Below are 13,110 nucleotides of genomic sequence, written 5' to 3'. Positions count from 1 at the left end.
TTGGACATGAATTGTGGTCAACTTATGTGCAAGTCTAGCGTCTTAAACCCATGCCAATTACTAGACTCTCTTGACACTGTTTAAGGGTCCAGAACATAGGGAAAATATGACATGCTTCAACTGTGGCTTTTGGTCCTACATAGAAACAAGATGACATGTGGAATACATCAACTTTGAGAAGGGTAATGAAGGTGATTATAAGCAGGGGGAATGTAACTCATAATTGAGTACTATTCATTCCAATACTGCCAATGGAGTATGATACTAATGCTATTCTCACAGAAAATATTAAATAGTTCAGGTAATATAAATATTAACTACCATATTCAATAGTTCCATACCATATTTAAAAATTCTAAAACAACTGGGACCAGCAGTTAGTGTAATGGCTATGTCGCTGGACTCACATGTAGTTGACCACGGTTCGAGTCCCAGAGCCTGTGGCTTAAAACTCACACCAGCGCATGTGCATGTGTGCCCAAGATCCCTACAGCAACCCACTTCTTTTTCTAAGTAGATTTTCCTAGGTAATGCTATAGATATTTTATATACATATATATGTACACACACACACACACATATATATATATATATATATATACACACACACACATACATATTATAATTTACCTACATATAAATTTTTAAAATGTGTCAAAAAAGTGAATGTGTGCACTTTTTATTCACATCTTTTTAAAAAGTTGTTGTCTTCTCTACGCAGTAATGATCATCATTTAAAATCACCTCTGTTTAGGTGACAGCATCATCATCCAGCTAAATAAAATCTTGTCTCACTCACATGGCCCTCCAAACCTCTCTTCATTGTTTGGACAAAATTTGCTTTAGTAGAGAGAAAAACACATTTTAAGCTTTTCTAGAGCCCTGCAAACCTTATTAACACCAGCTCCGTGAACTAGAGCAGCTAGAGCAGGAGAATCTCTAAATAGCTGTCTAGGCCTAAACCTGTATGCCTTGTGGCTTGGCTAAAGAGGTTTTTTTTAAAATTAATTAATTAATTTTACTTTAATTCACTATATATCATTACAACATACAAAATAAATTTTCCATCCAGAATACACTGTATATTGACTCAATCAAGCACATCAACATATGTGTTATTAACAAATAATTTTCCATCTCTTATGTCCTGTATATTTTGTCTTTTTTTTTTTTTTTGCCATCCTTGATTCCCTATCCCTCACCCTCAGCTGTGTCCCACCCTTCTCCCACATTGTCTGTGGCATCCATGGTTGCTTTCTATGCCTTTCCCCCCTCATTTAATTGATTTGCTAATGAACTTGGTCTAAATATTTCCAATAGCAAGCACAGCTGATATATACACATGAATGAGCCCAAGTCTGACTTTAAGCATAAACCTCAGTGAGTAGAATGAACATACTATAAAGTAGTACCTAGCTGGGGCTATATAGCTTACTGCAGTCATCAAATACACATTTTTTTTTTAATTTTGATAAGAACAGTTTTAGTGTTGTTTTTTCTCCTGAAACTTCTTTTTTAAATTAATTTACATTCATTCCCTGAGCATCATCACAACATACTAAATGTGGTTTCTCATCGAGAATAGAATAAACTGCATAGTGGCTTAATCATGCATGTTATCATCAATAATATTCCATTTCTACTTTCATATATATGCATATATATGCATGTGTGTGTGTGCGTGTGTGAGTGTATGTATATATATATGTGTGTGTATATATATATATATGTTTTTTACCCCATGTCTGACCCTCTGCCCTTTCCCACTCTCTTATTACACTATCTCTGCTGTCTACAGTTGTCTTCAATTCCTTTTCCCCCAACATTTTGTTGATCACACAATATCATAAGTAATCTAACTACTTTCAATAGCAAGTTCAGCTGGTAATTTCAAGAAAAGCAGTTTTGGACTGGTAAGAATATTTCCTTGAAACTTAAAGCCTAGAAACAGGTTAATATTCTGTTCAAATAGTAGGTACATGAACCTATTGACAACTCAAGACAGGACAAAAATTCTTAAAACTGGACAACAAAGCTTAGAAGAAAAGCAGCAATATTTTATCAAGCCACAGAATGCTGTTTCATCAGTTCAGTTTCATATACTAAATCTTTCTTCTGTTGTGGTTCGATCTTCCAGATTAAATTCTGGGATATATTATTCAACTTTGTCCCTACAATTAAGTTGCCCATTTTCTTAGTTTTTGAACTCTTATTTCTGTATGTCTGCATTTAATTTTACTGACATAGCACTCCCTTAAGAACTTCTTGGAAATCTGGTCTGGTGCTGGTAAATTCTTTCAGGTTTTGTTTATCTGAGAATGTTTGTGTCTTTTCTTCCCAAATGAACGATAATCTTGCTGAGTACAGTATTCTCGGTTGAAAGTGCTTTTTCCCTTAACACTTTGAATATATTTCCCCATTCTTTCCTCACTCACATTGTTTCTGATGAGAGGTCTGCTGTTAGTCTGATGGGATACCCTTTGTAGGTAATTTGCCATTTTTCTCTTGCCAATCTTAGTATCTTGTCTTTGTGGTTTTGGTCAATCTGGCTATAATGTGTCTCGGAGAAGATCTTCTTGGGTTGGTTCTATTTGAGGTCCTCTGTATTTCTTGGGACTGAATCTTTGAGTGCCTCTCTAGGTTTGGAAAATTTTCTTGCAGGATTTCATGGGATAGATTATCAATGCTCTTATGAGTCTCTTCACCTTCTGGGATGGCTTGACTGAAGAGTTTAACCTGAATCGCATAACTTGACTGTATATCCTAATGCTGTCTCCTCTATTTAGGTACCACTGGAAGAACTACCAATATGTATTGGCCTTTCTCTTTGCCATTGAGGAGATCAATAAGAGCCCCCATTTGCTACTGAACCTTTCTCTGGGTTATGATCTCTACAATGCATTTACCAGTGACAAAAGGACTTTACAAAATGTTCTGATTTTGCTCACTGGAGGGAATCAGCCCCTGCCAAACTACAATTGCCAGACACAGAAACAACCTGTCGCTATCATTGCAGGAAACATGCCAACATTTTCAGCTGAAGTTGGAACCCTTTTGGAACTCTACAAAAGCCCACAGGTAAGGGGGTTTTGGGTTGGGGAATGACAGTTGGATAACTTCTAAAGCAATTTTCTCACATCTGAGCAAAGAAAATGTGGAAGTTGTGTTTATATATCCCTTGTGATCCTTGAAACCTCTCTTGGTTGTTTGGGCACAATTTGTGGAAACACAAAAAAAGCACAGGTAATTTCCTGAGTTATGAGATTAACAGTAAAAAGATGATAGAGAATGAGAAAGATCAGTGGTGGGCCAGTTGGTGATATGATGGTTAATGTGGCTGACTGCATGGTTCAAATCTTGATCCTGGTGGCTTAAAGAACACACTGGGCATTTGTGTTTGCAGGTACAAAATCTCAATAATGGAATATTTAGGAGAAGATATATTGGCATAAACATCCTCTAGGAGGGGTTATATCTCACTTTCTTCTGTTTCTCTGTGGCGAGCACACACGATTTAATTTGCCCTCTAACAAATTAAAAATAACAAGAGAAGTGGCATCTAAGTTTTACCCAAAGTCCTGTTCATATCCATTACATTCAACCTCCACTGATGGGAACATTGATGGTCAATTTAAAGATGTCTCCTGAAAAGTATGAACTGAGTAGAGATTTACCTTATCTTAGGACAGGAAAATATCAGGGGAAATTTATAGGACAACTTGATACAAAGATATAAAAATTCGCATTCATTATAACATTGAACAAAGAAAGGACATTCCAGCATCAAAGATCCTCTAACTTGGCTATGGCTCAGTTACAGCAGCTGAGGTTTACCAGCTCCTTCTGCCCTTCCTCACATCCATGCAGGTGAATTTCTTGAAAGCACTTCCAGTTACTTTCTACATAACATCTCTCCATCTCAGAGATTTTTTCCAGGGAAACTGTCTAACAAAAGTTTAGGGAAACATTACTGGCAAACATAGCATGAGCTCAGGAGAATCACGCTCTTGAAAAATTATATAAAACTATCAGAGTGGCTAAGTTGTTTTGTTTTAAGATAATATAGGTTATAATGTAGTGATAAAACACAGTATCAAGAAATCAATACAATATTTTTATTAGAGTTGACATTGTTATCTTTGGGTGTTATGAAAGGAAGCCTCTGATCCACATGTCACATGAGCTCAGAATGGCAGAATCACCAACATATTGTTGCACCATTTTTTATAAATTATACATCCCTCAGTTCCCACTGTAGACAACAAAACAAGTCTTGAACTTTATACTTTTTCTCTCATCCTTTGGTCTGGAAGTGATAACTATTATTTGAACTAGTCACATGTCCTTTATTGAAATAAATCTTTAATAAAGGTCTTCTACTGCTCTAAATAACAGAATAGGGTCATTTCTACAGCATGCATTCTCTTCTCAATATTTCAATCTTTTTAAAATTTTTAATTTTTTAATATTACATTTAATCACATATATCTCAATATTCCATTCCACGGTTTTGACAGGTAGAGAATTATCTCCTCCTTGTTTAAGTGGAACAATCCAAAATTCTACTAAGATCAGAATCAGATTATGTCTTTCTTATTCAGGTCACATATGGTCCTTATGACCCCATCCTAAGTGATAAAAACCAATTTCCATCAGTTTATCAGATGGCCACCAAGGACAGCTCTCTGACTCATGGAATCATCTGCTTGTTGCTGCATTTTGGCTGGACGTGGGTGGCACTCTATGTATCTGATGATATGCAAGGGGAGCAGTTCCTTCAGGATGTAAAGGAAAAGATGATAGAAAAGGATATCTGTGTGGCCTTTACCGAAAAACTCCCGGCCACAAAAGGTGTCTTTTTATCACATGACTATAGTCTTGTGAAGAGCATCAGAGTTTCATCAGCAAATGTGTATATAATATATGGTGATGTAGGGAGTGTCTGGAACCTGGGAATGGAAAAAGAATTCTACTTAATTTTCGGAAAGGTATGGATCATGAGAAATCTCCACTCCTCAGAGTGGGAAGATATTTTGACTTATATAGTGCACATGCCATATTTTTTCCATGGGAGTCTCTTATTTTCAAACCAGGAAAGACAAATTTCTGGCTTTAAACAATTTCTGGAGACAGTGAACCCTTCCCAATACCCAGATGATTTTTACTTCAGTAAACTCTGGCTTCACTTTTTTGCATGCTCACTTGCTGGATCACTATGTGGCAAACTTGGAGACTGCCCTCCAAATTCTTCCCTAAAGTTTCTACCATCTGAATTGGGCATGATGAGGATATCTGACACCAGCTATTTTATCTATCATGTTGTGCATGTGGTGGCCCATGTTCTTTCTAAGATGCTTTTGCATAAAATAGAAATGGTATCTCCAGGAGAAGCAGACCAGCCAATTCTTCCCTGGCAGGTAAACACCCTTCACAAGCACATACTCTCATCAGAGACAGTGTGAGGGAAATTTAGACATGACCCTCCTAGAGGCTAATGGCCACACCACAATCCCTTCCACTCCATTCTCCTCCTGAGATTTTGAGCAAACATGCACAAATGACTACTGGCATAATTTTCAAGTTTCCAGGTCTGGGACTCACATAGTGGTTAGTCACATGGCACCACCTGCTGACTCCTGGAGCTTTATTTTTTATTTTTTTTCAGCTTTTGCCATAGGGTGTTAGCACTCACCAGAGAAAGAAAAAATGTGATAAGTCACTTCCTAGGGGGAATGGCTGTGCTGCGGTCCCATCTCCTCCATACTCTTCTTGGGATTTTGAGCATGCACACACATGTGCCCAGCATGATTTTCAAGCCACTGGGTCCAGAACTTGAATCACAGTAGGTTATGTGGCTACCTTAATCACCGTATCACCTACTGAGGTATTTATTTATTTTATTTCTACAGAGAATTTTACTATTGAGTATGTGCCCTCACCAGTGAGAGAGAGAATGATGTGGAAAGACAGAAAGTGAGAATCATCTTCTAGAGTGAATAGCCACACCAGAATCCCTTCTTTTCTATTCTCCTCTTGGCATCTTCAGCATGTACACACATGTGCTTTTCATGAGGTTTAAGGAGCTGTGTCCAGGACTCAAATTGTGGTGGATTATGTGGAAGTCCAGCAATGTAACCATTTCACCATCTGCTGGTCCCTGGTGAGATATTTAAAAAAAAAAAAAAACACCATCTGGGGACTAGAGGGTGTCATAATGGTTATGTCGCTGTACTTCCACATAGTTGACTGTGAAGGGATTGTGTGGCTATCCCCTCTGGAGTGGTTAGTTCTTGCTTTCTGTCTCTGTTTTATCTGGTGAACACACATACCCTATAGCAAAGACCTCTCAAAATAATGTTTTCTTCTCAAAATAACAAGATTAAGCAAAATTTTTTAAAGTTGTTAATTTATGTTATATTTACCCAAGGTGTCTGGGTAATTATCATTTCTACTTAGAGAGTTCTGCCACTAGAGACTTAGATTTTAAAATATTTGGCCTGGCTTCATGGACTGGTGGTTGATATAGTCAGATCCCACATGGAGAACCTTGTAGCTTAAATCCTGGACCCAGAGATTGAGAAAGCACCAGAAATATGTATGTCCCTGAATGCATATTTTTCAATGAAGGAGAAGGAGAAGGAATTGCAGCATGAACATTCTCCATGAAATTTGCTTTCTTTCTCTGTCATTCTGACATGTACCCTCTAGCATATTTTATAAACTTAATTACATTATTAAAAATAATGTACAGTGAAATACTAAAAAAAGTCCTAGAGAAGATACTTGAAAGAACATAAGTCAAAATTGGTCAAATCTATGTGTGTTTTTTAGGTATACATCTAACATCAGAGAATATTAACATAATAACCATATACATTTTATCTCTAGAGATATAGATGCTGTGGCCTAATCCCTTCATGCAATACTCATGGTGAGGGCAAAAATTAATTCTGCATACTATCCTAACATGACTCATGGAAAGAACTTTCTTTTAGAATTAACTGTACTTATACTGTCTGCAAAAATTCTAGAGGAAAGAAAGAAAAGGTGATCCAATTTTAAAACATAAAACTACTTTTGAAACTTATAGTCTCAGGGTTTCCTAGTTCATTTATAAATAAGCTTATATTTTTTAATTTTTATTTTATTCCTTTTTAATCTTTTTATTTTGGAGAGGTTTTTGCTATAAGGCACGTGTGCTCACAAGAAAGACAGAGAGGCACAGAGAGACAGAAATTAAAAAAATCGCTCTCAAGGGGAAATGGCCATGCCACAATCCCTTCTCCTTCATTCTCCTCTTGCGATCTTGTGCACACACACACACACACACACACCCAGTGTGAGTTTAAGTCAGCAGGTCCAAGACTCGAACAGCAGTGGACTACATGGGAATTCAGTGACATAGCCATTATGACAACTGCAAGTCCAAATAAGTTCATATTTTAAATAAACACTAAATCTTGGAGCCAGCAGATGGTATGGTTAAGGTCCAGGAATCCCACATGTCAACTGTGGTTCAAGTCCAGAACTGGTATTTTGCTTTCTCATATTCCCTTTTTTTTGCTCTCTGTCTCTTTGGTGAGTGCATATGCCTTATAGCAAACTTAATAATTTTTAATAAAGTAAAATTGAAAAATTTTAAATAATCATTAATAATTAAAGTTTATATAAAACATCTTTGTCAAAAAGGGACAAATACATTAGACAAATTTGTTGAGAAAAACAAGTAAATACAATATACATAGATAAAAATAAACATCAGAAAGTTTAGTTTCTATCTGATTTCCACTTGTTATAACAATAACAAGATTTGATTTGCACTTTGAATAAGTTTGACATTGACTCTTGGAAAAGCAAGTTATTTTGTCAAAATGGTTATGTAGATGTGGAAAATATTGTAGTGTTTATATTCTAATAATTAAAAGACTGAAAGAGCAATTGCACAAAAAGTTAATTATTTTCTTCAAAAGGACATAATCAATTCAAAAGTTAAGAGGGTAACATGGTTTATTCAAAATCTCTTTAATGAGGCCTGCAAATGGCTAGTGGTTAAGTCACTGGACTCTGGTTGATCATGGTTCCAGTTCCAGAATTGGCAGTTTGCGTTCTTACTCTCTCTCTCTCTGTGTCTTCCTTTCATGAGCACACATGCCCTTTATTAAATTTAAAATAATGATAATTCATGAAATTCAATATATAATTCTTTTTTTTTTTTAGACTTTTTTTTTTTTTGGAGAGATTTTCACTGTAGGGCGCGTGCGCTCACCAGACAGACAGAGAGAGACATAGAGACAGAAAGCGAGAAATCACCCTCCAGGGGGGATGGTCACGCCGCAATCCCTTCTCCTCCATTCTCCTCTCGGGATCTTGGGCACGCACGCACACGCGCCCGGCGTGAGTTTTAAGCCACCGGGCCCGGGACACGAACTGCGGTCGACTACGTGGGAGTCCAGCAACATAGCCATTACACTAACTGCTGGTTCCCAATAAATAATTCTTTTTTAAAAATTGATTTTGTGAATTGAATCCATGATCTGGTGATTAAGGCAGCTAGATTTCACCTGACTTGAATCCCAGATCTGCAGGCCTAAGAAACATTCTAGGCATGTGTGTAGGCACACAGGCCCAAAAAACTAATAAAGAAGAAGAAATGGAGAAGGGATTGTGGCCTGACCATTCCCCATGGGAGGTACTTTTTCCTCTTCTTTTCTCACTATTTCTCTGTCTCTCTCTGGAAGGACACATTACCACTAGAAAAAAACAAAAAGTAAAAACACCTGTTAGAATTTAGAAGTTTGGATTTTATTTTTGTCACAAATTGCTTATTGTATTGTCACATGCCAATCACATTCTTACCAAAAGATTTCCAAAATAAAACAAAACACATTTTTTCCCTTTCAAAAGCATTATTAGATCTAAGTAGTATTCAAAAATTGCACATATTTAATATACATATTTGTATAAACTTGGAGAAATGCATACCTTTATAATACCACTACTATCAAGAATCAAAACCCATTCATCTATATAGAGTCTTTTAAAATTTTTCCTACAAAGGGCAGGGAGGTGGTGTGGTAGTAAGGGCACTGGATTCTCACATGACTAAACCTTAGACTTTTCAGCTTGCTTTCTCCCTTTCTCTCTGTCTTTCCAGTCACTATAAGATATTAATGATAATAAATTAAATTAAATTAATATTTCTTTAAAAAATTATTTAGTATGCAAGGCATATGCATTTGCCAGGCAAAGATAGAGAGGAGAAGTGAGAAATTACCCCCTCAATGAAAAATAGTCATGATTACATTGGAATTTATAACCAATGGAATTCCCTCCATTTGGAATTTTGAACATGCACACATATGTGCTGTTTATTTTTAATAATAATTTTATTTTATTTGTTATTTTAAAATTTGACCAGAGAGAGACAGAGAGAAAGAGAAAAGAAAAGTCAGAAAGGAAGCCCTTAGGTGTTGGATTTGAACCATGATCAGCCATGTGGAAGTCCATTGTCTTATCACCATTGCCACCTTTGGCCCCATCCATTGTGTTTTGTTGTTATGAGTACAGGACTCAAGTTGCTGGGTTGGCCATATGTGATTCAGACACCTTAACTACTTTACTGTCTCACCCCTTGTTGTGCCCTTTATGAATGACCAAGATTAGCCTCCAGTTAGTCCAAACCAGATTTTATTAGTCTGGGTTTTATGAGAGTCTGTGTACAAATTACACTTTGGGAAACATACTCAGTTTTTTTCTGATGAGGTACAGCTACTGCTCCATTTTTTAAAAAATGTTCATCTCACATGAGGCCTGAACTACTGACCACTGAAACCAAACTGAGCCCCTACCAAAAAGTAAACATGTGAATAGACATGTTAAAATAGAATTATTATTTTATAGATATGTACTATCCACCTCTACATTAAATACAGTCCTAATTTGTAAATCTTGCCTTTAATCCAGCTTCATCCATTTCTGAAGAACAGCCAATTGACAAATAGCATTGGGTACAACATGACCCTGGATGAAGAAATATATACAATACAGTATGATATGCACAACCTTGTGAGATTTCCTGATCACAGTTGGCTGTTTGTTAAAGTAGGAGACTTTATCTACAGGAATTCCCAGGATCAAGGTTTGGTCATCAGAGAAGAGATGATAAACTGGTCTATTAGTTTCAAAGAGGTATAATGTCATTTCAATATGAAATACATACAGAGGTGGGGTCAGCAGATTGCATAGTAGTTAAATCACTGGAATCCCACATAATTGATCATGGTTCAAGTCCTGGATATGGTGACTTGAAACTCACATTGGATGTGTGTGCCATTCTCTTGGGGGAGTGATTTCTCATTTTGCTTCTCATCATCTCTCTGTCTTTCTCTGGTGAGTGCATAAAAAAATACAAAATAATCAAAATATGTACAAAGTTAGCTGAACAGAGTCTTTAAATAAAATTGTGTGACTACTTTAACTCAGCAATAAATTTTATTTTTATGGGGCTAGCATATGACATCATTGTGAAGGTGTTGTACTTTGACATGGCTGACTATCATTTTAGTGTTCAATCCAGTGGCTTGAAAATCACGCATGGTGTGTGTGTGTGTGTGTGTGTGTGTGTGTGAATGCCCAAATCCATAGAGTACAATGAAGAAGGGATTGTGATATGGCTCTTTACCTGAGTATTAATTTCCCACTTTTCTCTCTTTCTCTCTGTCTCTCTCCTATGAACGTACATGACCTACTCAAACTCTAAAGAAAGGAAATTGTGACCCCACTCTCATCTTTTGACCCCTGGGCCAGGAATTTTGAGGGAGGACTGCCCCCCCCCATAGTTTCAGTCCCGGGATCCCCAAGCCAGACACCCCTATTTCAGCCAGGTACACTTTTTTTTCCTTTCTTTTTCTCTCCCCTTCCCCTCTTCTTTAATTTGTAAATTTCTCTCTTGTGATTACCACATAGGAACGCCCTCCATCCTACTACAACCCACTCCTATCTTTCAACCCCTGGCGAAATCGCGGGCGGTGTGCCAATGCAGCACGCGACTATTTCTTTATTCTACCTATTATTTTCTTCCCATTTATTCAGTCCGCACTTCCTTTATCTACACCATCCCTGGCTCTTTATATAGGTTTAGAATTACAGTTCTGAAATATTCTAGTATTTTAAGACTCTCTGGAATCCTCCCTTTCACTGAACCACCTGCGAAGAAGAAGATACATTTCTTTGTACACCTGAAGAGAATACTTTTTCTTGGATTACATTACTAAACACAATTGAAGAGAGACTTTGGCTGTCTCCATTCCACATCAAAAAGGAAACACACTTGCTCCTATTTGAAGAATCGTTCTCCTAAAAGGTTTTTCAAAGGGAACACATCTCCCAATGGTTAGAAGTAGAAGAAGAACCTCCAGTCTGAATAAAGCAGGAAATATGTCTCCATCAAAAGAACACAGTAATTCCCTTCCTTTTCTTGAAAAAATAGAGAACGTTACCAAAATGTCCGAGATAGAGTTTAGAACATTCATGTTGAACAAATACTATGAGCTGAAGCAGAAAAGGGACAATGAACTACAGGAGATGAGAAAGTCTTTCAATGATATAAAGGAAGAAATGGACATGCTAAGGAAGAATAAGACGGAACTATTAGAGGTGAAGTCTGTAATACAGGAAATCAAAAACTCTCTCGAAAGTATTAAAAGTCTATTAGACCGTGCTGAAGGTGCTGTAGAACATAAAACTTCTGACCTAGAGAAAACCACCAAAAAGATAGAGAAAATAACAACAACAACAACAAAAAACACATGAAGATAACGTACGAGAAATACTAGATTCCATTAGATGTCCTAACATCTGAATAATTGGTATCCCAGAAGATGAACAAACTAATAAGAGCATGGAAAACCTATTCCATGAAATCTTGGAAGAAAATTTCCCAAGCACAGAGAGGCACTCAAACATCCAGACCCAAGAAATACAAAGGACACCAAATAGAATCAACCCAAGAAGATCTTCTCCAAGGCATATCATAGCCAGACTGGCTAAGACCACAGATAAAGATAAGATACTAAAACTAGCAAGAGAGAAACGACAAGTGACTTACAAAGGTCACCCCATCAGGCTAACACTGGACTTCTCAATGGAAACAATGCAAGCAAGGAAAGAATGGGAAGATGTATTGAAAGTGTTAAGACAGAAACAATTTCAACCAAGATCATTGTATCCTGCAAGATTATCCTTCATATGGGAAAAAAAAGACGAAAATCTCCTCAGACAAACAAAACCTGAAAGAATTTGCCAGCACCAGGCCAGCTCTCCATGAAACCCTGAAGAAAGTACTGTTCCAGGAAAACTAAAGAAGTAACAACCAGAAACAAAGGAGTAAAAGGCAACTAAGACAACGGCCAACTTAAACATTGGGATAGATTCATTAACATCGATAATAACATTGAATGTTAATGGATTAAATTCTCCAATCAAGAGACACAGACTGGCTGAATGGATTAAAAAACAAAAACCCTCTTTCTGTTGCCTACGGGAAACCCACTTCATGGATAAAGATATATAGACTGAAGGTGAAGGGTTGGAAAAAGATTTTCCATGCAAATGGGAACCAAAAAAGAGCTGGAGTCGCAATACTAATCTCTGACAAAATAGGCTTTAAAACAAAAACTGTTCGAAGAGACAAAGAAGGGCACTATATTGTAGTAAAAGGATCAATTGATCAAGAATATATAACGCTTATTAATATCTATGCACCTAACACAGGAGCACCCAAATATGTGAAGACTACTAGATCTAAAAAGAAAGATAGACTGCAACACACCAACTGTTGGAGACCGGAACACTGCACTATCCCCCCTGGATAGATCATCTAGACAAAAAGTAGGTAAAGAGATAAAAGATCTAAACAATATCATAAATGAAATGGATTTAACAGACATTTATAGAACATTCCATCCCAAAACCTCAAGATACACTTTTTTCTCTACACCACATGGAACATTCTCGAAGATGGACCACATCATTGGGCACAAAGCAAGCCTCTACAGATTCAAAAGCATAGAAACTATACCCAGCATCTTCACCGACCATGATGGAATTAAA

At 36.9% G+C, this 13,110-nt stretch overlaps 1 protein-coding gene across 1 annotated transcript in view; it reads left to right on the top strand.

Moving 5' to 3' along the window:
* The window catches only part of LOC102492512 (vomeronasal type-2 receptor 116), a 24,469-nt gene that overhangs the window by 1,561 nt on the left and 9,798 nt on the right, over nt 1–13,110 (top strand). Inside the window, exons 2-4 of the mRNA XM_027765745.1 lie at nt 2,787–3,078; nt 4,602–4,793; nt 9,964–10,188. Coding sequence (XP_027621546.1) covers nt 2,787–3,078; nt 4,602–4,793; nt 9,964–10,188 — 709 coding nt within the window. The remainder of the gene's footprint in view (nt 1–2,786; nt 3,079–4,601; nt 4,794–9,963; nt 10,189–13,110) is intronic.

The sequence above is a fragment of the Tupaia chinensis genome, unplaced genomic scaffold, assembly GCF_000334495.1.
Source record: "Tupaia chinensis unplaced genomic scaffold, TupChi_1.0 Scaffold139668_1, whole genome shotgun sequence".
In the NCBI taxonomy this organism is placed as follows: domain Eukaryota; kingdom Metazoa; phylum Chordata; class Mammalia; order Scandentia; family Tupaiidae; genus Tupaia; species Tupaia belangeri.
This window is presented reverse-complemented; position numbering and strand designations above follow the sequence as displayed.